At 45.1% G+C, this 26,102-nt stretch overlaps 1 protein-coding gene across 4 annotated transcripts; it reads left to right on the forward strand.

Annotated features, from left to right (window-relative positions):
• The first annotated feature begins 465 nt into the window (after positions 1-465).
• PACC1 (proton activated chloride channel 1) lies at positions 466-25,136 on the forward strand. Of its 4 annotated transcripts, none has more exons than XR_013221010.1 (8): positions 466-622; positions 7,792-7,894; positions 10,585-10,797; positions 13,990-14,144; positions 18,358-18,500; positions 22,831-22,975; positions 23,117-23,341; positions 24,506-25,136. XR_013221010.1 is itself a non-coding variant. In XM_077282303.1 (8 exons), exons 1-8 carry the CDS (start codon positions 587-589, stop codon positions 24,665-24,667), a joined length of 1,065 nt encoding a protein of 354 aa, XP_077138418.1. In that variant the 5' UTR covers positions 466-586; the 3' UTR covers positions 24,668-25,136. The 4 variants fall into 4 exon arrangements, 2 of the variants coding, with proteins under 2 accessions (XP_077138418.1, XP_077138419.1); XR_013221011.1 differs by having other exon boundaries at positions 10,588-10,797; XM_077282303.1 differs by having other exon boundaries at positions 23,234-23,341.
• The last annotated feature ends 966 nt before the right edge of the window (positions 25,137-26,102 follow it).

Here is a 26,102-nt window from a genome sequence, read left to right on the forward strand (position 1 = left end):
GGGTGACTCTCCTCAGGGTCACACCGCTTTTCTAGTGGGTGGGCATAAAAAAACCCCAACAAAACATGGCCGCTTTATTACAACCAAGAGAGATACGTTGTCCATAGCAACCAATCACAACGCTGCTTTCTTTTCTTCCAGATGTGTGGAAAAATGTAAGCTGTGCAGTGATTGGTTGGTTTTGATAAAAGATCCCATTTGATTGGTCAGTCACTACCCGCTTTCGGAGGCTTAATTACATTTGCCGCCATGTTTGACAACTTGCAATAAAGTGTTCTCATTTTTGGCACAGTTCTCTGATGGCTACTACTAGAGTTCAACTGAGTGGGAATATCACAGACTACAATTCGAGAGGTCAAAATGTCACACGGCAATGGCGTATCTGCCGACAAACTACAGATCCCAGAATTCCGCGCTGCTTGTACGGAAGACTACGGACTACATTTCCCAGCAGCCACCTGGGCAAAGCGTACTGCGCATGCCTGCAGTCTGTCTAGGCGGGGGACAGAACACGGGACTGTAGTGACTGAGAGACGAGGCAGCGTCCTGTGCCCGCACCGTCACCCTGGATTCCCTGCCCAGTGCCATGCTCAGGAAGGAGATCTCCAGATCCTACCAGGAGGTAATCTACTGATCCCCTTATGTAACTTGTGTGATCTCATCAGCCACTTCACATCCCCCTGCACAGCTGTGAAACTACAACTCCCAGCATGTTTTGACACAATGGTTGTGAAACTACAACTCTCAGCATGCCCTTGCACTCAGCTGTTCTACATCTCCAATTTTAGCCGTCGGGACACAGGATGTATGCAAAGGGCTGTAAATTCAGGGCATGCTGGGAGTTGTAGTTCCACATCATCATGATGTCATATGTGTACGGTTTTCTCTCCAGTGCACACAATGGCCCAGATTCATTATTGCATTTGCTCTTTTTTTTATGGTTTCATATACCCCAATTTATTTATTTTTATCTCGTTTTTCATTTGCGCCATTTTTTTTATGCCCAATTTTTGTTTCCCGTTTTTGATTTGCCCATTTTTTAAGTCCGTTTTATATCTCCACTTGTTTGTTTTTTTGCTGTTGTTCAGCATCGTGTGCGGAGTTTGGGGGTTTCCAGACGTTTTCCGCTGATTCACCAATTTCAACTTTTTAAAAAGTCGCCAAATATTTGCATAAAGCAACTCCAGTCTGGTCCTAAAGTGACTTCATGTAATAATTTAGCGGAATATTCAACTTTTTTTGTGCCAGAAAGTCTGCAAATTTTTTTAAAAAGAAATGTATTTATTTATTTTTTATTATTATTTTGCTCAAAATTCATGAACGGCTCGGTAATAGCGAGTCCTCTGCAACATGTGACAAAAAGGAAAAATTACCCCAAATTTTGGTCATGTGACTTTCCCAGGTCAGGAGTGAGCTCTGTCTGTCACCCTTCACTAGTCCATGGGGTTAATACATTATTTATTGCTAAATCCCCAGGGTCATACAACTGGTGGGGCTTGTGTATTAACCCATTCCTTGCTGACGTCTGTTTCTAGGATAGTTGGGTAATAGCCAATATGGCAGGAATTACATCTCCCGCAGGGGTCGGCACCCAAATACGGACATTTCGGAAGAGGAAGACTCCAGGATTTCTGTAGATCAGTGTCACCGGGATGGAAGGAAGGATGTGGGAACAGGATATGTCCAATATGAGAAAATGCGGATTCAGCTGGTAAAGGGTTACTCCAGCCTTCAGAGATGGTTATTGCATAAACAAGGAGACAATCCGAATTTAAAACCCATGCGAAGTAAAAACCAATATTTTATTTAATAATTCACAAACATAAAAATACGGTGCAGATGGGGACAAAAACACAGGGGAAAAAAAGGATGCAAACCGCTAGGCACCAGCTTACAAATGAATTGTTGATACAATGGCAACAAAGATGTTTGTACACAATGAAAGTAAAAAAGTGGTAATAAATAGTAGCAAAAATATATATATATATATATATATATATATATATATATATATATATATATATATATATATATATATATATATATATATATATACATACATATACCAAAAAAGCTAATAATCAGTGCAGAATATGCAGGAAAATAATAAAAAATTACAGCAAAATCACAAAAATTATGTATACTCACATAAAAACACATGAAAAACAGGTAGGGAGGTGATGATTAGTCACAATGAATATAATGAATGGGTGTGTAATAAAGAGGTAAATATTCACCTCAATAAGGTGGCAGTGCATGTAGAACAATCATGTTAAATAATCACATAGTGTGTGCCCAATAACCAAACACTGAACTAATAAAACGTATCAAAATGATGCCATGAGGCTATGCCATGAAATACTTGTTATGTGGGGGATGGAAGGAAATGAGATGTCCCGAGGATGCCTCCACCCCGACGCACGTTTCGGCAGTTGCCTTCGTCAGGTAGATGGTTATTGTCAGATTGAGCTTGTAAAAAACGAGAACTTTTCCAATTTACTGCTTGTTAAAATTTGCAGCCATTTTTGAGATATTAACACATCTCTTTTGTTTGAAGCTCGTTACCTAGGGGACCGACCACCGCTGCTGTCTGGCTTGTAAGCACTGAGCTGAGACTGGCCGGGATTAGGAGGTAGCCACATATACCAGCCATTCTGGTCAGCTTCAAAACAATAGAAATAGAGTAGCGCTAAGAAGCACTGCTATCTAGCAGAGGTGTTCGGTCTCCAAGGCAACATACTGTAACCAAAAGTGTTAATATCTTAAGAACGGCTGCAAATTTTATCAAACCGTAAATTGCCAAAGTGCTTTTTTTTTTTTGTTTCTAGCGCTATCCAATATCCATCTGTGAAGATGAGAATAACTCTTTACAGGGTTTTTGTCAGGCTGTTCGTATGCTCGACCTCTGCTCCATTCCTGGGGTAGATGGGAGTTCCAACAATTGAGAAATGATCCCCGACTCTTTCTGGGGGTAGTGTTCTAACTTGGCATAGACCATATAAGTCTTCTAAACACTTTGGACGCCTGTCAAAAAAGTCTCCTTCAGTCTCTCCTGACCACATACAAGTGCGCGACCGGGGAATTAGCTGCTGCCACTGTTCTTTTGGTGCTGGATTATCATCCAGACTAAGGCTAGGCTCTCGCAACCGTATTTTCTCATTCGAGAAAATCCGTCTGATTATGCTAGTCACATAGTGATCAGGATGGGTTTCTCGGATGAGAAGACTGGGAAAAAGTTTCTATCTTCTTCATTGTGTCAGTCTGTCAAAATCTGACTGCACTTGGATGTCATCCGAGTGCAGTTAATTTTTATTTATTTTTTTTTCCAAGGACTCATTGACTTGCATGGCTGAGCGCAATCCGAATATTGGATGTAAATCATGCATGCAACGATTTTTTTTTTTCCCTTGGACAGACTCCGTCCAAGGAAAATATTTGACATGTGCACGGCCCCATAGAATAACATTGGTCTGAATGCAATCCATGTTTTGACGGATCGCTTTCTGACCGAAAATACGCTCTTCTGCACGAGCCCTAATAATGGGCATCTTGTGAGAGATTCTTGAATATTGTCTCAGATGCTTTAGATGTCTGTTTCTTCTAAAACAATAGCGCCTCAGTTCCCTGCTGGTGGTTAGAGGTATTGCAGCTCTCTTGAACAGAGCTATGCTGTTATTGCAGACTCCACTCATAGATAGGCGTAGTGTCTCAGCAAGACTGTTACTTCCCATATTACATACAGGAGATCAGTGGCGCCATTATCTCCACCGCTGATCACTTTCCACCGTCATCTGTGAGGCTCCAGTGCAGATCTCGCTGTACAGTGAAGTGATACATGATCTCGGGATATGGCAGCTTCTGACACTATGAAATTTCATCCGCCGCTGCAGCGCCCCTTTATGCCACTTACTTGTCCTGCAGAGAAACTTTCCATGATTCTTACAGAGCTGCGTTTGACCAATATTGTATGGAGAATCTACATTTTTTAAAATCTGGAGATTTAGTAACTGAGCAAATTGATGTCCTAGTTAGTCCGAGTCCAGAGTCTCCACCACCTGGAGGACATTGCAGAACAGTATATTAATAGTTAATTGTCACCCATCCATTTCACTGGACGTTGGGTCATTTCCTCTTTGGAAACTTTTGGTTTCCATTGGGCTCGTCAGCCGGCTTTAATGGAGTCCCAGATGGCTAATGTCGTTAGTTACCAAGTGATGTCCACCGTCGGCGAGTTATATATTCCTCAACATTAAAAGTGCAGCACAAAGAAGAAAAAATCTTGGAGTAATGAAAATCACAGGATGGAGACAAGTTACCGATGTGGAAAAATGGAAACCGTATTTCGGCACCTCTCGATGTCTGGAGTATGATCCTTGTGAAGAAATCCCGGCACTTCCAGTCTCGGCTGCCATCAATGAGGTTATTAATGGTCGTCTGTGCAAGGTTCTGCCATTGAATGCACTTGAGTAAATCATCAAAATCCTCTGCTGGCAGCTCCTGTGTAATCGCTGACCAATGAGGTCCCAGATGTGCTGGATGGGAGACATGTAGCATGTTTGGGCCGCTCACAGTAGCACGAGCAACATGGTGACTGGTGGTGTTGAGTTAAAAAACGGCTCCTGGGACCCTTTGGAGAAATGGCCGCACCACTGGTTCTGCCACCAAATTAATGTAACGCCAAGATGTTAGTGTACCTGGAATAAACAGTTGAGGGGTCCGTCTACCATACATTATTGATCCCCACACCATAACCCCGGAAGTAGGACTGGTGTGACGTTCCCTTGTGAAGCCAATGAGGTTTCCAGACCAATCTTGAGCTATCGCTGCATCCAAGTCAAAAGCGGAACTCATCACTGAAGAGGACCGACCTGCCATCTTGCTTTCTGCACCGTGATGGCCTTTGAGTGTCCAGGTATGAGATAATGAAGAGGCCTTCACGAGAGAACATCACATCGGTCCTACACCTGGGATTATGGTGTGAGGTGGCCTAATATATGCTGGCTGGACCCCTCTAGACTTCAGTCCAGGTGCACTAATAGCTCTGTGTCACATTGGTGGTGAAACTTGTGGTGCGGCCATTTCTCCAGAGCGTCTCAGGAGCTGGTTTTCAATAGTACAACACCAGGCGGCATGTTGCTCGTGCTAATGTGAGCAGCCTGTGTGGCCTAAATATGCTATCATATGCTGCAGCTTCTCCGGACTTGTACCCAACAAGCACATCTGGGACTTCATTAGTCGGTAATTGTAAATGAGCTGCCAGCAGAGGATCTTGATGATTTGCCTAAGTGCATTTAGCGGCAGAACCTTCCTCAGACGACCATTAATCACCTCACTGATAGCAACCGAGGATGGAAATGCCAGGATTTCTGCACGTGGCGCTTGTCCTCAAGACTGAATAAATCCCGATATTTCGAAAATTTTGTTTCCATTTTTTTCAGTATTTGCCGATCACTAACCTGTCTATGATCCGGTGAATTCCATCATTCCACAACTTTTCCTTCTTGGTGTTACATGTCCATAGTTGAGTGTAACATACTGGTATCCTGTTGTTAGGTCTGTGTCATCCTGAAGTCTTGTGGGGGGAGGAAGGAAACATTTCAGGAATTTTTGTTTTCTCTCCCTCCCTTTGTAAAACTTTCCTCTAGGTGGTTGATGTGCGGCAGATCTCGGTAGGAAGTGTCCAGTATTGTGTAACTCAGATGTCAGTGGTGCTGCTAAAAGCTGCGACATGTACAGTGGGGAAATAAGTATTTGATACGCTGCCGATTCTGCACGTTTTCCCACCTACAAAGAATCGAGAGGGCTGTGATTTTTATCATAGGTACACTTCACCTGTAAAAATAAAAATCAAGATAATTGCATTGTATGATTTTTACCAGGGCTATGGAATCAGTAAGCCAAACCTCCGACTCCTCAATTACTCCAACTCCACAGCACTGTTCACTGAGCATGTGCATAAAGTGCAGCACAGATTCATCACTACAACCCAACAGCACTGGTCACTACTGAGCATGTGCATAAAGTGCAGCACAGATTCATCGCTACAACCCAACAGCACTAGTCACTACTGAGCATGTGCATAAAGTGCAGCACAGATTCATCGCTACAACCCAACAGCACTGGTCACTACTGAGCATGTGCATAAAGTGCAGCACAGATTCATCGCTACAACCCAACAGCACTGGTCACTACTGAGCATGTGCATAAAGTGCAGCACAGATTCATCGCTACAACCAAACAGCACTGGTCACTACTGAGCATGTGCATAAAGTGCAGCACAGATTCATCGCTACAACCCAACAGCACTGGTCACTACTGAGCATGTGCATAAAGTGCAGCACAGATTCATCGCTACAACCCAACAGCACTGGTCACTACTGAGCATGTGCATAAAGTGCAGCACAGATTCATCGCTACAACCAAACAGCACTGGTCACTACTGAGCATGTGCATAAAGTGCAGCACAGATTCATCGCTACAACCCAACAGCACTGGTCACTACTGAGCATGTGCATAAAGTGCAGCACAGATTCATCGCTGCAACCCAACAGAACTTAATATTTGGTACAGAAACCTTTGTTTGCAGTTAGAGGTCAGACGTTTCCTGTAGTTCTTGACCAAGTTTGCACACACCGCAGCAGGGATTTTGATCCACTCCTCCATTCAGATCTTCTCCAGATCTTTCAGGTTTTGGGGCTGTCGCTGAGCAACATTGAGTTTCAGCTCCCAGATCAAGGAAGATTGACAGTCATCTTGTGTTTCTTCCAATTTCTAATAATTGCACCAACAGTTGTTGCCTTCTCACCAAGCTGCTTGCCTATTGTCTTGTAGCCCATCAAAGCCTTGTGCAGGTCTACAATTTGGTCCCTGGTGTCCTTAGCTCTTTGGTCTTGGCCCTGTTGGAGAGGTTGGAGTGTGATTGATTGTGTGGACAGGTGTCTTTTATACAGATAACGAGGTCAAACATCTGTAATTAATACAGGTAATGAGTGCAGAGTAGGAGGACGTCTTAAAAACTAACGAGTGCAGAGTAGGAGGGCTTCTTAAAGAAAAACTAACAGGTCTTTGAGAGCTAGAATTCTTGCTGGTTGGTCGGTGATCAAATACTTATTTCATGCAATAAAATGCAATTTAATTATTGAAAACTCATACAATGTGATTTCTGGATTATTTTTAGATTCTGTCTCTCACAGGTGAAGGGTACCTACGATAAAAATTACAGACCTCTCCATTCTTTGTAGGTGGGAAAACTTGCAAAATTGGCAGTTTATCAAATACTTATTTTCCCCACAGTACATGCTGGGAAGGATTAAAAGGGGTTGTAAAGTCAAAAAAAAAGTGCATATTTTTTTATCCGTATTATGGATCTGTATAAATGGGTTTAAAAAAAGATCTTGGGTCTTTACTGTACTTTCTCCCAGCTATTCCCAATAATCACATCGGTGATCCTGCCTATCCAGTCTCCAGCAATTTAATATGTGACATGAGTCATTATAACTTGGGTAATGCTTGTGACCCTTCTATTCTTAAGGGGTATTTACCAAAGTGTAAAGTTATACTTCGATTTCTGGGGGTCCGATCACTCAGATCTTAACTGATCCTGAGCACTGGAGAGACAGAGCAGCCAAGATAAGTGTAGGTGATAGCTTGCATTCTTGGTGAGTGAGAGAGTTGCGGTTGGCTTCTTCTGGTTTGTGTATCTGGTCGTTGTAGAAGCCTCACTACTTCATATTGTGTTTATATGGGTTGTCACTATAGCATGTTATTTTTGTTTTGGTTTTTTTTTCTCAGTTAAGTGAAGAGTTAGAGCAACCTCCTGAAGATGTGGAGATCCTGGAGGACATGGATGAAGAAGAGGATGACCAGGAGGAACCTATCTCCGATACCCTGCCAGGTGATCATCTAGCTCACCACTAGAATACCCATTAGACAGCCTAGTCAGATACATGGGAATATAACGGTGGAGTTAAAGGGTTACTCCATATCAGGAGGTGAGTGGAGTCGGTGACGTAAAAACAGAAGTGTAAACACCATCGTAGACCAATTATTTGCACATGTAGAAGAAACACTTAACTAATTGGAATATACACAGTTTAAATCCTTTAATCCGACATCGAATAATCCAGAGTCTCATACGCCGACGCTTCTTTTCAGCACGACGCTGCAATATAAGACATTTCCAAAGACTCTTCCAATTTCAAGGCTCTGATCTTTCCCCAATGTTGTTCAGCATTTTTATAAATGATCTGGATAAGGAGGGACAGCTAACACTAGAGAAGACAGAGAAAGGATTCACGAGGATCTAGATAAACTTGAGCAAAGTGCCACAACTAATAGAATGGTATTGAACAGGAGAAACTACATCTTGGCAAGGAAAAGGAAAATTACATCTACAGAATGGGAAGAATAGAACTAAGCAACAGCATGTGTGAAAAAGACTTGGGGTACTAATAGATCACAGACTGCACGTGAGTCAACAGTGTGATGCAGCAACAAAAAATGCAAACATAGTTTTAGGATGTATTAAGAGAAGCATAGAGTCTAGATCACGTGAAGTCATTATCCTCCTCTGCTCCTCCTTGGTCAGGCATCATCTGGAATACTGTGTTCGGTTCTGGGCACCACATTTAAAAAAAAAAAAAAGACATTGAAATACTGGAGCAAGTTCAGAGAAGATAGACCAGGATGGTGAGAGGACTGCAATGTACGTCCTACAAGAAACGGTTAAAGGATCTGGGAACGTTTAGCTTGCAAAAAAGGAGGCTAAGAGGAGACTTAATAGCTGTCTACAAATATCTGAAGGGCTGTCACAGTGTAGAAGGATCATCTTTATTCTCATTTGCACATGGAAACACGAGAAGCAATGGAATGAAACAAAGGGAGAAGATACAGATTAGATATTAGAAAACACTTTTTGACAGTGAGGATGATTAATGAGTGGAACAGGCTGCCAGGAGAGGTGGTGAGTTCTCCTCCAATGGAAGTCTTCATGCAGGGGCTGGACAGACATCTGTCCGAGATGGTTTAGTGACTCCTGCGTTGAGCAGGGGGTTGGACACCAAGGACCTGGAGGTCCCTTCCAACTCTAACATTCTATGACTGAGAAAACGGTTCCTCTGAAAAACTTTAAACAGTAAGCGCCGTTTTACAGCGTTTTCATGAATCAATAATACACGTGACAATAAGAACTTTCTATGGAGAACGTTAACTGTCTTTTTAGGAGAACCTGAAGAAAGTCTGTGTCGGCCTCTGGCTCCTCCCTCTCTTCATAGAACTTTATGAGCACCAACTGTCATCAGTCCAGGAGGAGAAAGAATCCGATTTCTCTCATAAGATAAATTACAGAGTTGCTTATTTTGATGTGAACTATTGATTTAAGAAATAAAAATTAAAACGACGGTTACTGTCTGAGAAAGTTCAGAATTGACGAATATTTTATGATTATACTTTTCTGTCTCTAATCCTGAATGTGTCATTGGCCGGTAACTAATAAAACAATACCAGATGAAAGAATGTTCGAGAATTGTCTGCAGCATTGACTTCACATCAGCACCGCTGCAACCAATCGCTGAGCTCAGCGGCTCTGCCCAAGCTGCTCTGAGTTGCTGAGCTCATTGATGTGAAGTCAACGCAGCAGAGGCTCAGTGCTGGACCTGTGGAGCGTGAGTTAGGCACATATTTACCAGGGGAGCGTGAGTTTTGTTTTTCCGAAACCACCTATTAAAGAGATATATGTATATATTTACTGTAACAAGTTTAAAATTTCCCGTCCAAATATTAATTTGTACAAATCCGGATGCACAAATTTAGACTATTTTAATCTGATGATTTTTACCATGGAAACAATGAAACCACAGTAATAACATTAATACATAGTGTGTGTGTGACATACAGGAGCGGCCATTCACGTACACACAGAATCTCTCTGTTGTCAGTTCATGGACAGATTATTAGAGTCATACGCCAGTATGTCACGGCCACACAGCAGACCCCAGTACACACCAGTCACACCAGTTTATTCCATTGGTCTGTGTTCAGTATTATGCAGACGCTGATAATTACATAAGAGAAATACTTTACCTTCAGGCGTCAAAAAACTCCATTTTCAAAGGGAATTTCACAATAAAATTGTAGAATTATCCGTCAGTCGGAGGAGGCTCAGAGATGTCCCCCTTTGGTACCATCAGGCCATGTTCCCACTTTTGTTCTGTTTGTTTTGCATTTCATGATGGCTTCTGCCCACTGTGCATTTTTCGGTGTGATTTCCTCCCCCCCCATATGGTCCTATTGTAAACAACACCATTCCATAAAGTGCACAATTCCTGTGCGTCTGCATAAAAGCTCATTAAAATCTGCACCAGAAAATGCATAAACATTTCTCTAGTTGCCTCCCTTAAAGGGGTTTACCCTGACTTGTAATATACTGACCTATCATCAGTATTACATCCATGGGGGTCTGACACCTGTCACCCCACCTAGCGCCTCCTACAAGCTCCACTGCCAAAACCTGCCGCTCTGCTCCTGTTTTTTTGCATTAAATTATTAAGCATTTTCTGACGCCTTTTTGTTTTGATTTGCATTCAGCAGAGCGGGATCTGGACAGGAGCAGCCCCTCCGTGCGGTTCAGCAGGACGTGTCTGAAGAACGTCTTCTCCGTGCTGCTGATCTTCGTCTATCTGCTGCTGATGGCCGTGGCCGTCTTCCTCGTCTATCAGACCATAACGGACTTCAGGGACAAGCTAAAGCACCCGGTGATGTCTGTGTCCTACAAAGAGGTCGATGTGTACGAGGCTCCAGGTGAGTGTGCCCCCCATGGTGTATGGATCTGGTGAGTGTGCCCCCGTTGTATGGATCTGGTGAGTGTGCCCCCCATGGTGTATGGATCTGGTGAGTGTGCCCCCCATGGTGTATGGATCTGGTGAGTGTGCCCCCCATGGTGTATGGATCTGGTGAGTGTGCCCCCCATGGTGTATGGATCTGGTGAGTGTGCCCCCCATGGTGTATGGATCTGGTGAGTGTGCCCCCCATGGTGTATGGATCTGGTGAGTGTGCCCCCCCATGGTGTATGGATCTGGTGAGTGTGCCCCCCATGGTGTATGGATCTGGTGAGTGTGCCCCCCATGGTGTATGGATCTGGTGAGTGTGCCCCCCATGGTGTATGGATCTGGTGAGTGTGCCCCCCATGGTGTATGGATCTGGTGAGTGTGCCCCCCATGGTGTATGGATCTGGTGTGTGTCCCCCATGGTGTATGGGTCTGGTGAGTGTGCCCCCCCCCCCCCCGTTGTATAGATCTAGTGAGTGTGCCCCCCATGGTGTATGGATCTAGTGAGTGTGCCCCCCATGGTGTATGGATCTGGTGAGTGTGCCCCCCATGGTGTATGGATCTGGTGAGTGTGCCCCCCATGGTGTATAGATCTGGTGAGTGTGCCCCCCATGGTGTATGGGTCTGGTGAGTGTGCCCCCCCCCCCGTTGTATAGATCTGGTGAGTGTGCCCCCCATGGTGTATGGATCTGGTGAGTGTGCCCCCCATGGTGTATGGATCTAGTGAGTGTGCCCCCCATGGTGTATGGATCTGGTGAGTGTGCCCCCCATGGTGTATGGATCTGGTGAGTGTGCCCCCATTGTATGGATCTGGTGAGTGTGCCCCCCTGTTGTATGGATCTGGTGAGTGTGCCCCCCGGTGTATGGATCTGGAGAGTGTGCCCCCCGGTGTATAGAACTGGTGAGTCAGCACCCCCATGGTGTATGGATTTAGTAAGTGTGCCCCCCGTGGTGTATGGGTCTGGTGAGTGTGCCCCCCCCGTTGTATAGATCTAGTGAGTGTGCCCCCCATGGTGTATGGGTCTGGTGAGTGTGCCCCCCCCGTTGTATAGATCTAGTGAGTGTGCCCCCCATGGTGTATGGATCTGGTGAGTCAGCACCCCCATGGTGTATGGATTTAGTAAGTGTGCCCCCCGTGGTGTATGGATCTGGTGAGTGTGCCTCCCGTTGTATGGATCTGGTGAGTGTGCCTCCCGTTGTATGGATCTGGAGAGTGTGTCCCCCATGGTGTATGGATCTGCACAACCTGGGATCCCCATAGCAGGAAAAAAAGGGGTTAAAGGGGCTTTCCAGCCTCGTACATTTAGGGCACGTCCATGGTATAAGCCTTAGCTGTAGCACACGCTGACATCAGTGGAGAGGGTGATGGAATGGCACACAAGTGAATACTAATTCCCAGCACTTCACTGATGGCGGCACATGTCGGGGGCCCATCCTCAGGGCACATGGAGGTCCTGTTAGCGGGAACCATAGCTTTACCTATATCCAAATCTTGTGGATATGCCATAAATGTTTCCCTTGAGAATACTCCTTAAATACTGGCGCTTGTAGACTCTTATGGAAGGATTGTTTTTAAAGATGATGCTCCCTAGTGGAGGTGTATATTATGAGATTCAGTGGCAGCTGAGGTGTATATGATGATGTTCTGCGGCAGCTCGGGTGTGTATTATGATGTTCTGCAGCAGCTCGGGTGTGTATTATGAAGTTCTGCGGCAGCTCGGGTGTGTATTATGATGTTCTGCGGCAGCACGGGTGTGTATTATGATGTTCTGCGGCAGCTGGGGTGTGTATTATGAAGTTCTGCGGCAGCTGGGGTGTGTATTATGAGGTTCTGCGGCAGCTGGGGTGTGTATTATGAAGTTCTGCGGCAGCTGAGGTGTGTATTATGAAGTTCTGCGGCAGCACGGGTGTGTATTATGAGGTTCTGCGGCAGCTGAGGTGTGTATTATGAAGTTCTGCGGCAGCTCGGGTGTGTATTATGAGGTTCTGCGGCAGCACGGGTGTGTATTATGATGTTCTGCGGCAACTGGGGTGTGTATTATGAGGTTCTGCGGCAGCTGGGGTGTGTATTATGAAGTTCTGCGGCAGCTCGGGTGTGTATTATGAAGTTCTGCGGCAGCACGGGTGTGTATTATGATGTTCTGCGGCAGCTCGGGTGTGTATTATGATGTTCTGCGGCAGCTGGGGTGTGTATTATGATGTTCTGCGGCAGCTGGGGTGTATATGATGATGTTTTGCGGCAGCTCAGGTGTGTATTATGAAGTTCTGTGGCAGCAGGGGTGTGTATTATGAAGTTCTGCGGCAGCAGGAGTGTGTATTATGAAGTTCTGCGGCAGCACGGATGTGTATTATGAAGTTCTGCGGCAGCACGGGTGTGTATTATGAAGTTCTGCGGCAACACGCGTCTGTATTATAAAGTTCTGCGGCAGCAGAGGTGTGTATTATGAGGTTCTGCGGCAGCACAGGTGTGTATTATGAGGTTCTGCGGCAGCACGGGTGTGTGTTATGAAGTTCTGCGGCAGCACGGGTGTGTGTTATGAAGTTCTGCGGCAGCTCGGGTGTGTATTATGAAGTTCTGCGGCAGCAGAGGAGTGTGTTGATGCCTACGATGACTTATTTTCTTGCTTTCATTCTTCCTTTTCCTTTCTTTGGTACTTTTGCAGATTTGGGGGGTCACGTGGTGCTCGGCTCCGCTGCTTTCTCTGCGGGTTTGCAGACGTGCAGATATTGTGGAGTATAGTGGGAACCATAATTGCCTCTTCTGTTAGAGATGGCGGCTCCGCAGATGAGAAGGCTGCGGGTTTCCTCCGAATCATTTTCCACATCTTGGTATTGTGTGGTTCCTCTGTTGTTCCTCCTGGAAATGTATGAATAAATTGACAAGTATTCCTCTTTGTCAGAGGGCTGTTATCCCTGCACAGTCTGGTGCCGGCAGCACCGATCAGACAGCCAACTGGTAACGCCCACTTGTCAGTTTATTTACGGAGGAACGGCACAACTCAGATCTGTAGGGACCTAATGAAACGGATTATTAGAAAAGTTACTGCGACTTTCGTGATTGCAGCCGGGATGACGACCGCACTGGGAATCCTCGCAGCGGACGACATGGCGTCAGTGACGGTGGTGTGAACGAGGCCTCTTATCTCTCCAGGGTTGTGTGTTGCAGGCATAGCCATCTATCCGGGGAAGGCTCGGCTCCTGAGCTGCGACCATCACCTGTACGACCACATCCCGCCACTGAAGAGTCCGGGGCAGCCGGGGAAGAACCAGTGCGTCACCCAGACCATGAACTACACCGACCCCTTCACCAACCAGACAGTGGTAAGGGCGCTGCTTTATCCCCTACCATAAACCGTTACATTTCTAAACTGTTCTGCTCCTAAGTGGACGTCCTCTCTGATGGATAACTGAAGGCTGCAGCCGATCATCCGTCCCCGATCGACTGCAGTGGTCACGTGACATAACAATGTAACAGCACCAACATCGGGATCAGTCCTGGTCCAGGAGGGAAGTATAGCATTTTCTATTTTATGATGCACCTTGGGGAGGTTGTCCAGTAGTGGACAATCCCTTTAAGTTTTCTTCTCCATTCATATACAATCTAGAAATCCGTTTTTGTTTTTGTCTGACAACACATATAACTAAATGGACTTGTCTGGGTTAAATACAATTTTCACAGGTTGAAACCATTCTTAGGCTAGGTTCACATTGCGTTAGGGCAATCCGTTAAGCGCATAGCGCTAGCGAATTGCGCTAACGCAATGCTTCTCTAGGGTCCGCGTTCGGCGTCCCCGCTAGCGCAGATCCCCGATCTGCACTAGCGAGGAACGGACCTCGGGCGCGCCGCGGACGCTGCAAGCAGCGTCCGAGGTCCGTCACTCAAATGACGGCACATCGCTAGCGCACGCCCAATGTGGGCGGGCGCTAGCGACGCGTTCATCATTACAGGCTATGGCGGCGTTAACGGACTACGTTAACACCGCGTTATGCCGCGGTGTAACGTAGTCCGTTAAACGCGGTCACATAACGCAATGTGACCCTAGCCTTACCCCGGGGATCTTGTGCTGTGCTGGCGCCATGAGTGATGACGTCACAGGACCACTGCAGCTTGCGATTGGTTGCAGCAGTCAGGTGACTGGAACAGCGGGTGATCGGATGATGCACTGTTCAAGTCATCTGATAGCTGCAGCCAATCACAGGTCGCAGCGGTCCTATGACAGGCGAACAGTGACGTCATCACTTCTGGTCCCGGCTCAGAGCGGCTTGCTTCTCTGGAGGCAGATTCTTGGGGAGATCTATGTCCGGCCCATAGATCTTAACAGCTCATTTACATATTAAGAAAAACGTTGATTTCTCTGGAATAAAAGATCGGATGACAGATATCGAGGTATCATTTTATTCAGCTTCCTATGACCTACATGTCCATATGGATGGGTTACGAGGGCTGAACCTACTGACAGACGCCTTTTCAGCTGTATATTTGATATTTGTTTGAGCCTTTATTTCCCAGACAAAGGCCTTGGTATCAGTGTCAGTTGATTCTTTTTACCTCCTGCTGCGTATAATGTGCACAGCCCGGTGTAATTGTGTACGATGCCTCATTAAGAATACAAAGCGACCGAGCGCGGAGTATTCTTCTGAATTAAAGGACTGTAATACCGGGTGAGTGATGTGCAAGAAATCTACGACAGAACTCAACATTGTACGTTAAGGCCGGCGTCACACATGCGAGTTTTACGGACGTAAGAGCGCAGAAAATACATCCGTAAAACTCGCCAAACAAACGGCACATTTATTCTCAATGGGGCTGCTCCTATCAGCCGTATATTACGGTTCAGTATTATACGGCTTTCTACGGCCGTACAAAATCGCAGCATGCTGCGTTTGTCAGCGTATCGCGCAAAAAAACGCCAATGAAAGTCTATGGGGGCGAGAAAAATACAGATTACACACGGACCAGCAGTGTGACTTGCGAGAAATACGCACCGGTGTTAGTGAAAAGCCAGTAATTCAATTGCCGGCTTTTCATTTCTCCTTCACAAACCCGACAGGATATGAGACATGATTACATACAGTAAACCATCTCATATCCCCATTTTTTTTGCATATTCCACACTACTAATGTTAGTAGTGTGTATGTGCAAAATTTGGGCGCTGTAGCTGCTAAAATAAGGGGTTAAATCGCGGAAAAAATTGGCGTGGGCTCCCGCGCAATTTTCTCCGCCAGAGTGGTAAAGCCAGTGACTGACGGCAGATATTAATAGCCTAGAGAGGGTCCATGGTTATTGCCCCCCCCCCTGGCTACAAACATCTGCCCCCAGCCGCCCCAGAAGAGGCACATCTGGAAGATGCGCCTTGTTGTGAACTCTGTTTTCGGGCTCCCTCTTGTGGTCACAGATGGTATTGTGTGAGTTTTGTTTTTGGGCTCCCCCTGGTGGCTTTGTTTGTTATCCTGCGGGTCTTGGCTGGATCAGCTGCCTCGTTATTCTCTAGGGAGGTCCCTATTTAGCTCTGCTACACCTTCACTTGTTGCCGGCTGTCGATGTATTCAGTGCTATTCTGATTACTCCTGACTATCTTCGTTTTCAGTCTCTTCATGAGAAGCTAAGTTTCTGTTTGATTATTTTTTGCTCATCAGTCTGCAATATGATTTCTGTGTATGATGAGTTTAGTCCAGCTTGCTAATATGTGATTTCTTTCTGCTGGTAAGCTCTGGGGTACGGAGTTGCTTCCCCCGCACCGTTAGTTGGTGCGGGGGCTCGAGCAATCTCTGCATGGATATTTTGTATAGGGTTTTCTATTGACCGCACAGCTCCCTTCCTATTTTCTGCTATCTAGTGTTAGCGGGCCTCATTTGCTAAATCTATTTCATCTCTGCGTTTGTGCCTTCCCCTTGGCTCACCATTAATATTTGTGGGGGGCTTTTCTATATCTTTGGGGTCATTTCTCTGAGGCAAGTGAGGACTTTACTTTCCCTCTAGGAATAGTCAGTTTCTCAGGCCTTGAAGAGACGTCTAGGATTTCCAGGTAACGTTCCACGGCTACCTTTAGTTGTGTGCGGATAGGCTCAGGTTGCGGTCAATCTAGTTACCACTTCCCCAGAGCTAGTTGTCTGTTTAGTTACTTAGCTAGTCAGATTTGCGATCCTTGCCACTAGGATCATAACAGCGCCTATTCTGGCACTTGGCCACTCTCTTCCCACTCCCTGTAGCGGTGGGATATGGGGTAATTAAGGGTTTAGTATTTTATTGCTCTCTCAATCCAGCTGCAGACCCTCGCTTGGCAAAATAATAAACCCACAATATACCTACCCTCTGATGAACCGTCACGTCCCACGAGGTAATCCATCTGGAGGGGTTAAAATATTTTACAAGCAGGAGCCCTGCTAATGCAGCTGTGCTCGTGCTTGTAAGCCCCTGCGAATGAAGGAAATGTAGGTCAATGACCTATAGTTACCTTCAGTCGCGGTGAGGCGCCCCCTCATATGAGCTCGAGCGTGGGAAAAAGTTCCCAGGCTGCAGTTCATGAGGACATCCAGCAGGTGGCGACTCACCGCGACTGAAGGTAACTATAGGTCATTGACCTACATTTCCTTCATTCGCAGGGGCTTACAAGCACGAGCACAGCTGCATTAGCAGGGCTCCTGCTTGTAAAATATTTTAACCCCTTCAGATGGATTACCTCGTGGGACGTGACGGTTCATCAGAGGGTATGTATATTGTGGGTTTATTATTTTGCCAAGCGAGGGTCTGCAGCTGGATTGAGACAGCAATAAAATATTAAAACAACCTGTGTGTTTATTTCATTAAAATACTTTTTAATCGTGTGTGTGTGTGTTTTTAACCCTTTCAGACAATTGGATTAATAATGGATAGGTGTCATAATTGACGCTTCTCCATTATTAATCTGGCTTAATGTCACCTTACATACAGTGACATACACTGTTATAGAAACTTAATGCCAGCTCATCCACCTGGGGCTCAGACACCGGCCTCACATCAAGGAAAATAGAAAAAATCGGAGTCTGGCTCAACAGGACTGGATTTTACTTTTCCTTTTTCAAAAGAAAATATATTGCATACAGAAGAAAAATTTACATGGTCGACGCGTTTCGACTGCACTAGGCAGTCATATCGACCATTTTTCTTAAAATGTTAATATTTTCTTTTGAAAAGTAAAAAGAAAAGGAAAATCCAGTCCTGTTGAGCTGGACTCCAATTTCTTCTATTTTCCTTAACATACACTGTACAGTATCTGTCCTTGTCAATAACAATCGACAACCACTAGAGGGCAGCACTGACACAGAATGTTTCATGTCACTTATGATGGAAGCTTTACCTCCGGTGTCGGTGCAGCGCCTCTTTTTTGTTTTTTACTGTTCATTGTATTTATTTCCCAACGACTGGATTTTACTTAGTTTTCACTATGAAGGGCAACTCATTGAACAGGAAAAAAAGAATCCACAGTAAGGGTGGGGTGTAATTCCTTTTTATTTTAAGGTTTCTTCATAACCTTTGACATGTTGTTTTTGCAGAAGCACGCTCTCATAGTTAAGGGGCCGTGTGAAGTAAGGAAGCGAGAGCTGGTTTTCCTGCAGTTCCATCTCAACGAGACAGAACAAGACTTCAGCGCCATCGACTATCTGCTCTTCGCCTCTTACAAGAACTTCCTCGCCAGGTGTGTGTGTCCCTCTGATAAACACTACGGTCACAGCCAGTGTAATCCACCAGTATGCCAGCCTAACCCTCTGCAGACCTATGGGAGAGACAGGGAGCCCCCTTCTGCTTTCATGATCACAATTTGCATGTAAAGGTTTAAATGGCCGTGATCGGAGCCATCTCTGATCTGTGACGTCACACGGCGAGTGCAGCTCCATGGGTGATCTGAGTGCAGTCAGGTAGGACATATGGACACCACAAAGGGAGGCCCCCTAGCTCAGGACCCCCCACTAGGACACATCGACCCCTTGATATTGCGGCCGGTTATACATTCGGAGCTGCAGATATTTCACAACCCGCCGTCCCCCTATCAGGATAACGATCCGGCGGAGACAATGTCGCCTTATGAGGAACGTCGTCTCAATGAGTCCTTTGTTCGGAGGTCTCGCAGGTTCTCTGTCGGAGGCATTAGGTCATTGACATGATGAGCAGGATAACAGAGCGGGACTATTGTCCCCGAATATTTGCCGATGTCTTTGTAAACATTTCCACGTGCGTGAACAGCTCATGTCCTCCGACAGCGGAAAAGTCTGAGAACATTGCGGCAAATAAAGGGGAATCATCCGGTTAGGAGAACCTCATATGGACGGGACCCTCGTCTGGTACCGAAGCGAGAGAGCGGACGCTAAGGCCACCGTGAAAGTAGGGAAAGGTGTAGTGCTTCATTTCTCCTGTGGTGGCGCTGCAGGGCAATGTAACACTTGCCTTTGTCTAACAACAGCCAGATGTAAATGCATGGAGCGGAAGATCAGCTCTTATTGAGGTGAGGGCCGGTGTGTGAGCTGCGGTGCGCCGGTGTGTGAGCTGCGGTGCGCCGGTGTGTGAGCTGCGGTGCGCCGGTGTGTGAGCTGCGGTGCGCCGGTGTGTGAGCTGCGGTGCGCCGGTGTGTGAGCTGCGGTGCGCCGCTGTCTGAGCTGCGGTGCACGGAGCAACCACCAAACGTTATATGGAGGTATTGCTCTTCTGGCTCCGTACTTTTGCTTACATTTGGCCACCATCGGAGCAGATATCCGCTGATCGGTGGAGATCCCGGGCTTCGTACCCCCATTAATCCAATACTGATGACATACCCTATATAAATAGTTCCTCAGCATGCGAGTCTCGGACAACCCCTTTAAGATGCCCATACACCCTTAATAACTAACCAGAACGTTATCTCTCCACCACAAACACATGCACGCTCAGTTTAGCAGAGCAAGCAGTTGTTGGGGAGAGGGGTAGACGTTTTTTCCACACTTCTGGCGACGACTCATAATCCAGGAGAAGAAAAGGATCAGCTGGTAAAATGTCATCGCTTCTGATTCTTTGAGATTTGGGAAGCAGGTACTACTGAACACAGCGGGTCGGGCTGACTTTCCTTTAGAGGGTACGTCGGTCTTTATTGGACAGTGTGAATGGAAATCTCTGAGCGCAGCTGACGGACTTTGGGTAACATAAAGTTATAAGAAGCAGAGATCCAAGCACACGAGATTCCCTGCGGTGATCTTCAGGTGTATTAATGGGACGGGCAAGGAGGTAAAGTTTTCACCTTTAAAGAACCTTTTTAAAGGGGGTTATCTAGTATAAATCCGATACCCTACAGCTGATCATACGTTGTGTGTGTATATATGTATATATATATATATATATATATATATATATGTGTGTGTACATATATGTATACACACACATACATATATATACACACACACACAATTATAGAGGGGAGTCAGCAGCTGCTGGATATCCCATCTGGGGAAACAGATATTGTCCACTCCACACCAGAGGCATGCCAATTGGAGGAAGGTGGAGGTTTTTGTACGCGCCTCATGGTCTATTATAGAGGCCGTATTAAGGTTCTGTACATAATACTGTCTTGTGCGATGAGCCCTTAATCTGGATTTTTTTTTCATGAACCAGATAGTCCTGGATGTGCACAGCCCCTGTCGATCCTGTATGTGGAATCCATTGTGGCCATCTACTGGAGCACTGTAATATATGTCAGAATTTACGGCTGACTAATATCACAGGTCTGCGACTAAAAAGCTGTTTGATTATTTTCATCTAATTTCCATGTATTTTGGTGTGCTGAAAACGAAAAAAATATTGAAAAAAAATCTTGGACGTCAGGATTTGCCACAAAATGCAAAATTCTCTTCAAATTTGGTATGTTTTTCTCAATTTTTGGTATTTTTTTTATCTTACGTTTTGAAAGTCAAAATTACTATTAATTAATTCACATCAATGCATTGAAGATATACAATGCCAAAAAAATACAACTTTCAAAGAAAAGAACTTTCAGAGTGAGCTAATGAAGCCAGAATCAACATGTTGCAAGCTGAACGAGCGGCTCTGACAAGCCCGGGCATGATTCAATTGTTTTATCTTGGTTCTCGCCTGTTCACACTTTTTCATCTCAGATCGTGTTAGCTCGTCATATTCAAGTTGAAGGAAGGTGTGTTCGTCGGACCAGACATTAGAAGGCTTATAGCTGATCAAGAGTTTATCAATACCATGATGCATCCTCAAAAAGAAGGGTGGTTTGCATTTAAAGAGGTCGTAGAGAAATTTTTAGGCAATAACAAAGACCCTGACTACAAAAAAATCGTCAGACGAATGCTGAAAGCATTTCAAGCTTTAGGTTGCCTGATGAGTTTGAAAGTGCATTTCCTCCAATCCCACCTTGACAACTTTCCTGAAAATGTGGGAAGTGTGAGTGAAGAGCAAGGTGAACGATTCCACCAGGACATTAAGAGATGGAAAGAAGATACCAGGGAAGATGGAGCATTACAATGACGGCAGACTACTGTTGGACGCTTCAGAGAGACATTCCAGATGCTCCTCACAAGCGGAAATGGACCAAGAGAAGCCGCACAGGGAAGAAGAATCCATTTTAGTGTGTGTTAGTGAGCTCATTGCAGTTAAAAAATGATTTTCATGAAACATTTGTAATAAAAAATTAATTTTACGAGTCTATTTTCATTTATTTTGAGGTATTGTCTTATTTAACATAGTTACTTAAATTGTCAGAAAACGTGATGTCCTATGACAAAACGGAGGTCATTTTCGGATTCAGCGCACTTAAAAACATAAAGATTACGTGGAATAACCAAAACAGCTCTTGAAAAAAATTTTTTTGCAGACCTGTGTATTTATAGAACCCTGACAAAAGAGATATATTATATACAGTCGCTCTTGCCAATCAGAAGTTCAATAATTATCGCGTTCCAGAGCTCAGAACAGATAGTTTCCATTATCCCCCAAACCAGAGACAGTGAAGCCCGAAATAGTGAATGAGTCACCTCTTAAAAAAACCAATTAGGCAAGTGCCGAGCTGCTCCCATCTGCTGCACCTGCTCTAATTACAGTCCTTGTACGAGATGCCGTCCAGAACTTCATCACTTTCTTCAAATAGATAGAAACCAGAGAGAGACGCATGAAGTCACTGGTGTGTGACGTCCCATTATCTGCGTCTGCTCGGCCATCCGTCTGAATACCGGGGGAGTAACCAGTGCAGCTGCTGGAAATGGTCTCCCTAAATTGTCACCTATCCACTTGATAAAGGATACTTGCTGGATTGGTTTGGGTCTCGTCAATTAATGTGTTCTCGTTGTTACACTAGTTCTTTCCGCGAGACAGGAGGAGTGTGAATGAGGCTTCAGGTCACATTTTCCTCCTGCTGCATTGTAGTTCTATGCTTCAGGTCGCACTTGCATCCTGCTGCTGCATTGTAATTCTATGCTTCAGGTCGCACTTGCATCCTGCTGCTGCATTGTAGCTCTATGCTTCAGGTCGCACTTGCATCCTGTTGCTGCATTGTAGTTCTATGCTTCAGGTCGCACTTGCATCCTGCTGCTGCATTGTAGTTCTATGCTTCAGGTCGCACTTGCATCCTGTTGCTGCGTTGTAGTTCTGTGCTTCAGGTCGCACTTGCATCCTGCTGCTGCATTGTAGTTCTATGCTTCAGGTCGCACTTGCATCCTGCTGCTGCATTGTAGTTCTGTGCTCAGGTCGCACTTGCATCCTGTTGCTGCGTTGTAGTTCTATGCTTCAGGTCGCACTTTCATCCTGCTGCTGCATTGTAATTCTATGCTCAGGTCGCACTTGCATCCTGTTGCTGCGTTGTAGTTCTATGCTTCAGGTCGCACTTTCATCCTGCTGCTGCATTGTAATTCTATGCTCAGGTCGCACTTGCATCCTGTTGCTGCGTTGTAGTTCTATGCTTCCGGTCGCACTTTCATCCTTCTGCTGCATTGTAATTCTATGCTTCAGGTCAGTTGAGCTTTTTCATTTTTTTTTTTTTTTTTCAGTGACGACAAGACTAAATTCATGCAGGAATGTGAAAGCTCCTTCTCCAGCTGGAAATTTTCTGGGGGGTTTCGGACTTGGGTGAAAATGTCCTTAGTGAAGACGACTGGGGAAGACGGGAGACAATACGTGGAGTTCAAACAAGAGGTTGGTTGGGGAGAGGATACACAAAAAAAGCAAATTAGAGCGACTTCATTGTTACCCTATGGGAAAAAAAAAGTTGTGGCAAGGCCGCGTCTGCGCAGTGGTCACAAAGTCAAAGAACTTTTTTTTTTTTTTTTCCAATAGGGAAACACTAAAGATGCGGTGGCGGCCATTCCCATTATCCCCCAAAATCCAAATGGATCCATGACCCAATGACTAAAAATTCCCAATTCATGGTACTGACGTCCGTTCTCATCACAGACCAGCGTCGTCAACTACATCGATCGGCGGCAGGCGACCGAGAAGGGAGACCAGTTATTCTTTGTGGTTTTTGAATGGAAGGACCCGTACATCCAAGAGATTCAGGACGTGAGTATCCGGAGGAGAACATTAGGCTTTTATGTAAGGGGATCGCGTGGTGCAACAATAACCTGACAGATCGTACTAATGGCATGCTCCTGGTGCTGAGATCTGCGGGTCTTTCACAATGAAGGTTGTGTCTTTTTTGTAATCCAATATCAACAAGGAAGAAACACCAGACCGAATAATGGCGCCATCCCACAATGTACATGATAATCCCGCGCTGCTGGCACATGTTGTCCCCGGCACGTGTCAGCGCTCTGGTGTCAGTAGAGGAATGTGGAATGTGAGACATAATCATTAATATTCTATGATCGAGCAACTACATCCTAACATCGCAGATGTCAGTGATCAGAAATTTACTTTAACCTGTTCAAGACCGGGGCGTTTACCCCCATTTCTGACCCGGCAAATTTTCAGGGGGCATTTGTACATCTAGTTTAAAGAGCTGTAAAAAAAAATACAATTTTTGATCAGCTATTCAAGTAATTTTTTTTCTTTTTTGTGATACATGGGGTTTCATTTTTGTGTCACTGTCCTTTTTTTTTTTTTTGTTTTTGTTTCCCAGGTGGGAGGCAGAGCTAGTAACAGCGGAAAGGATTGATAGTTGCTTTTTTATTCATTTGTTTTTCACTTGATAACTTATTTTTCATTTATATTACACATTGTTCCCTCCTATAAGGTCATAAAATACCTTTGGGAGAATTTAAATATTTTAACTTTCATCTTATTTCCCTTGTAACTGTGGCTGGTATAGTGGCCCCGAGTTACAGGGGAAGAAACCCAGCCTACTGGCTGCACAGCAGCGCTGTCGTAGTGCCCTGCTCCCTCCTTCTTCACAGCGATGGCATAATGCTCCGTATGGAGGAGGAGATGCCGTCAGCGCTTCCTATTACTGTCTATACAGCGCTTGTATACAGTGATGGAGAAGGCAGAGATGGTAATAAACCGTCTCTGCCTTCTCTATGGCTGACAGCTGGATCCCCGCTCGCTGAGCTACACGATCACATGGAACTGCGATGCTCTGCAGTGACGTTTTAGAATGTCACTGCAGAGTAGGAGCCGGACCGCCCAGATTTGTAAAGTTTATGGGTGGTCCGAAAGTAAATAAAACTCTGCGTTATTGACATCTCCATAGTAAATACCATAAATCTATGTTTTGTCGGCCCACAGATCATCACTGCCAACCCCTGGAGCATGATCGCGCTGCTCTGCGGAGTGTTCCTGGTTTTATTCAAAGCCGCAGACTTCGCCAAACTCAGCGTGAAGTGGATGATCAAAATCCGCAAGCGGCATCTGAAGAAGCGGGCGCGGGAGCTGAACCACATAAGCTGAAGCAGGACATCTCACCCCCTGGTTACAACCCTGACCTATCACTTGGGCATTAGTGGAGCTGCTGGAACAGCGCCAGGACAGGACCCAAAACTTTTTTTCGTCTTAGTCTTAACATAGGAGTAGCACCGGGGTGGCCTGTGCCCCCAATAATCCATGACTGTGAACTATAGGACTGTTTTATACATTTACTTCCAGCGTCGGACCGCCACAGAGGGAGACTATGAAGATGTGGACGTACAAAGGTCTATGATTAATTTACTGCCAGAGAGTATTTAAGGGGGCTGACCTTATCAGGACAACCACTGTTAGTATGCCTATATGAGCATCTTAGAGGGGGTTCCTGATCCAACGTATGAGAAGTTTTGGCTGCTGCTCTGAAGGATGTGCCACAGGGCTACCACGTAGTACTTGTCTGCATAAGTGGCATGTAATCCTGTAATATCCGATCATTACCACTTTGGTTGACTTCTTTTCATAAAAACTCTCATATTTTGGGGAATTCCTTAATCAGCCCCCCTCCTCATATAAACCACTTATAATAATTTAGTTATTTGCAGACATCTAGATTTTGGTAGTGGAGGAAAAGATAATTTTAGGTTTTTTTATAGGAGTCAAAGCTCAAAATTCTGCCATTCTGCAGCCACCACAAGGGGGAGCTCACTGAAGGTTTTTGAACTGTATACATGTCTACTACAGAGAGCTCCCCCTAGTGGCTGGCTTCAGAAGCATTATTGGAATTATTACTTCTTACCAGAACTTTAACCTATTTTTCCCAGTGTCTGTCGCTCTCCGCAGCACCATTTCTTACCTTGTGAGCGTTCACTACCACCACAGACAGTATTGTATTTAAGCATCGTATACATATATATTTTATAGATATTTGTGGATTTACTGTTAAATCTATTCGCGGGACTGATAACACTGGAATTTTACAGGGAAAGACCAATAAAAGGGAATTTTAAAAGGGATCGAAAGTAAAAGGGGAAATTTGTTTTAAGCTTTATTTCCAATTAAATGCAAAATCATCAAACGAATTATGGATAGAAAGTCTCAAGCTGGTCATAGACCTAACAATTCGCTCCCAGTCCCACCGGTAAGTTACGTACTAATCTAAGGGACATCCGACTGTTACAACCTTTTTACGCATCAATGATTTATGGTCCAAGTACGGACCCCAATTTTACAGTATTTATTGTATATTGGTTGTTGCCTAGGTTACCGGCCACTGTTTCAATGTATCAGCGGTGGTCTGTATTCTAGGCAAGCAGCTCATTGCTTACAAGCTCTTATTATGGAGGTTGAAAGGGCTTTTCTGATCACTAGATCGGCCAAGGAAGCCTGAAGGCAGATGAGCAATTTGGTATAAAAAAATGAGACCTAAGGGGTAAGGTTTCTTCTTGTGGAGAGTGACATAACAGTATGTGGAGACTTAAAG

Source organism: Ranitomeya variabilis, chromosome 2 (genome assembly GCF_051348905.1).
Source record: "Ranitomeya variabilis isolate aRanVar5 chromosome 2, aRanVar5.hap1, whole genome shotgun sequence".
Classification (NCBI taxonomy): Eukaryota; Metazoa; Chordata; class Amphibia; order Anura; family Dendrobatidae; genus Ranitomeya; species Ranitomeya variabilis.